Source organism: Saccostrea cucullata, unplaced genomic scaffold (assembly GCF_032062105.1).
Source record: "Saccostrea cucullata isolate Sc308-1 unplaced genomic scaffold, CSIRO_AGI_Scuc_v1 ctg12978, whole genome shotgun sequence".
NCBI lineage: Eukaryota > Metazoa > Mollusca > Bivalvia > Ostreida > Ostreidae > Saccostrea > Saccostrea cuccullata.
This window is the reverse complement of record NW_026920646.1, coordinates 14,512-17,630: the sequence shown is the minus strand read 5'-3', so window position 1 is coordinate 17,630 and position 3,119 is coordinate 14,512. Positions and strand designations below refer to the sequence as shown.

General features: G+C 34.0%; 1 protein-coding gene across 1 annotated transcript; it reads left to right on the top strand.

Moving 5' to 3' along the window:
* Positions 1 to 1,007: 1,007 nt before the first annotated feature.
* LOC134254560 (uncharacterized) lies at positions 1,008 to 2,139 on the top strand. The gene is made up of 3 exons (XM_062737090.1): positions 1,008 to 1,265; positions 1,369 to 1,531; positions 1,631 to 2,139. The coding sequence occupies exons 1-3, from the start codon at positions 1,008 to 1,010 to the stop codon at positions 2,137 to 2,139; spliced, it is 930 nt and encodes a 309-aa protein (XP_062593074.1).
* Positions 2,140 to 3,119: the final 980 nt, after the last annotated feature.

Sequence of the window (3,119 nt, the reverse complement as noted above, 5' to 3'; positions counted from 1 at the left end):
TACTAGTTTGTTTGCAACCTTAATTCTAATGTCTTGCTTTCTCTGTGAGGATTTAACTTCTAACCCAAAATGCATACCTAATGCGATCAAGTCATCCTTTTTTAACGAATCAAAAACCTGAACACTTGGTGAACTAAGAAAGTCTGTGACCGAAAACACCATGTTGATTTCTGCTGGCTTATAATCAAATTTAACGGTTCAATAAACAAAATTTTGACAATAAACTGCAAAAGTGCAAGAAATTCTTTATCCCGGACGAGCCCCCAATTCTGTTATGGGTCAGAATAACCCTAAATGCCAGCAAAGATCAATCACACAGTTTAAACTTAACAATAATTTATTTACAGTAATATACAAATCATTAAGTACAAACTTAGCAAAAATCTAAAAATACATACTTCAGAGTGTCCGTTGCTGCACACAATGTCCCAGTGAAATTATATCCCAGTAATACGTACCTCAATGATGCTTGTATGACAATCGTCTCCTATGAATCGAATTGACAGGGTATTTATACAGTATCATAAATCTAGAATATTCTAGAAATTGTAAGTACATGATATTACTGGAAAGTTCTGGATATACAAAGTTCAAGAATGTTCTAGAAGATTACCGAACATGTTGACCACTCTGGAATGTTCAAGAAACGTAATGTTACTAATAATAGACACGATGAAACAATACAAATACAACACACCTCACAACAACTGTAAAACGTGCAATGCTCCGGTATGTTTCCAGTGTAATTCCACAGAAAACACAAAACATTTGATATTAAAAGGGCATATAAAACACACCGAAAACAATATAAAGAAATCGTTCATAGTATCAGAGGCGATACACTTTATAACAGCTGTTTTCTTCTTGCAGAAATCAAAGCCGATTTGAAAACTTTTCCGAAGAAAATTATAAATTTTTATTCCGATGTTTCAACAAAAGCTCAGAAATTAAAAGACCTCATAGATATTAAGATTTTTACTGATAAAATCAAATTGAGAGGTTATATAATGGATAGATTTCAAAAACAGAGTAGAAAAATAAAAAGACACATTGCAGACATTCAGAACTTTGAATATAGATCTGAACAGCCATCAAACAGATCGGTAAAATTTCTCTCAATACTGAAAAATTCCAGAATTCACAAAATAAAAGACACACCTAAACTTAAACGTCATATCATGCTGTCACTGAAGGAGGAAACCTTCATGAAGGATGTGATAAGGTTGCTGAGTGAAATCCAAACCAAAGAATCGGGGAAAAGACAAGTTAGAAATGAATGTCTGCTAAAACTTATGCCTGCGCCTAAATTACTCAAATGGATCGAGACAGAAGTTAGTGAAGTTACACATATTTCCTGTCTGTCATCAGCTAGACCGCGTCTGGATCAGCGATGTGATGGAAATCAAGATGTTCCTTACAAACATTGAAGGAGAAAAACTACGTCATATAACAGATATGGTTTATACTTTTGGAACTGTTGGATATCATGCAGTAACCTCTACCTGTGATCTTATTTATGTCGACGCTGATGGTAACATGATTAAACTATCCAAAAATTACAGAAAAAACACATTGATAAAGAATACTGAATCAAGAAAACCATCTTGCTTATATATCTCACGATTAACAGGAGATCTGCTGGTTGGCATTTGGGATATAGGAAAGGCGGGCATAGTAAACCGTTACAACAGCACAGGAAAACACATACAGACCATTCAAAACAAATTATGTAGTCAACCAGTCTACATCACGGAAAACCGAAATGGCGATATTATTGTGTCTGATTGGGATCGTAAGGCTGTAGTGGTGACAGAGCGTGGAGGAAAACATCGTTTCTCCTACACAGGACGTTCTTCATCATCATTACCGTCAGGAATCATGCCATGTGGAATATGTACAGACGTGTTTTCACTAATCCTCGTGTGTGATGCAAACACCCGTACAATACATGTATTAGACAAGGATGGTAACCAACTGTCGCAAATATGGACAAAACAACAAGTGAAATACTTTCCACATAGCCTGAGTTATGATGAGAAAACTCACCGATTGTGGATTGGATTCAGCAACAACAGAGTGTGTTTATTCAGATATATAAACCGACAAGACATTTCGATACGTAATTGTGATCCCCACTAAATAAATAAATAAATACACAGTGTATACATGGTACATGTATGTGTATACATAGATTCATTAGAATAAAAATATCAGATACAAACAGACATGGAGCTTTTTACAGGTCATTATTTTTAAATACACCATATAGGTGCCAATATTTACCAATATAAGTTCATTTTCTCCTTTATCATAATTATATAGCTAAAACATCTCCCATTCAGTGATATATTATAATTATTTCAACTAAATAACTCAAATTTATAAGAAATTAACGCCTGTCCAATAATACGTCGCACAAAATCAACATTTCTGAACGAAAATAACTTTTCAATATATTATTATGCCCCCGTAAATGAAGTGTCGGAGGGTATATAGTTTTTGTCATGCCCCTCTGTCTGTTTGTCTAGATGTCTCTCTGTTTGTCTGCAAAAACCTTAACATTGCATATAACTTTTGATTTAATGAAGCCATGACTTTCATATTTCACATGTGTATAGACCTTCCTTTCGGTATCATCAAATTTGACCATGACCTTGGAGTTTGACCCACGTTTACATGGAAATTTTAAACTTTCTACTATGGCTGTATCTCCGTACAGTTAATACCAGAACATTTATAATTCACATAATAATGTATTCTTTGTAGAGAGACCCTTCATTGGATACCAACAATTTTGATCCTTTGACCTTGACCATGTAGATTTTTGTACTTGCAAAAAAATCTTTAACCTTGGCTATAACTTTTGAACAGTAATGGATAAGGCTTTCATACTTCATATAGGTAATACTTGTGAGAAGACCTTTTATTTGATATCAAAAACTTTGACCCCTTGACCTATGAGTTTGACCTACTTTAAAAAAAAGCAAACATTGACCATAGCTTTTAAAGGGTAAGGACTACATGTACTTTACAAATTTAATCCTTGTGACAAGTCCTTTCATTTGTGATCTATACTTTTAAAAGATTAACCTTGGCCATAACTTCTGAATGATTAGGGT

Coding starts and splice junctions, on each gene's coding strand:
- LOC134254560 (XM_062737090.1), top strand. CDS start 1,008: ATGGATAGATTTCAAAAACAGAGTAGAAAAATAAAAAGACACATTGCA. Junction 1,266..1,368: donor AAGAATCGGGGAAAAGACAA/GTTAGAAATGAA, acceptor GTCTGTCATCAG/CTAGACCGCGTCTGGATCAG. Junction 1,532..1,630: donor TATTTATGTCGACGCTGATG/GTAACATGATTA, acceptor CACGATTAACAG/GAGATCTGCTGGTTGGCATT.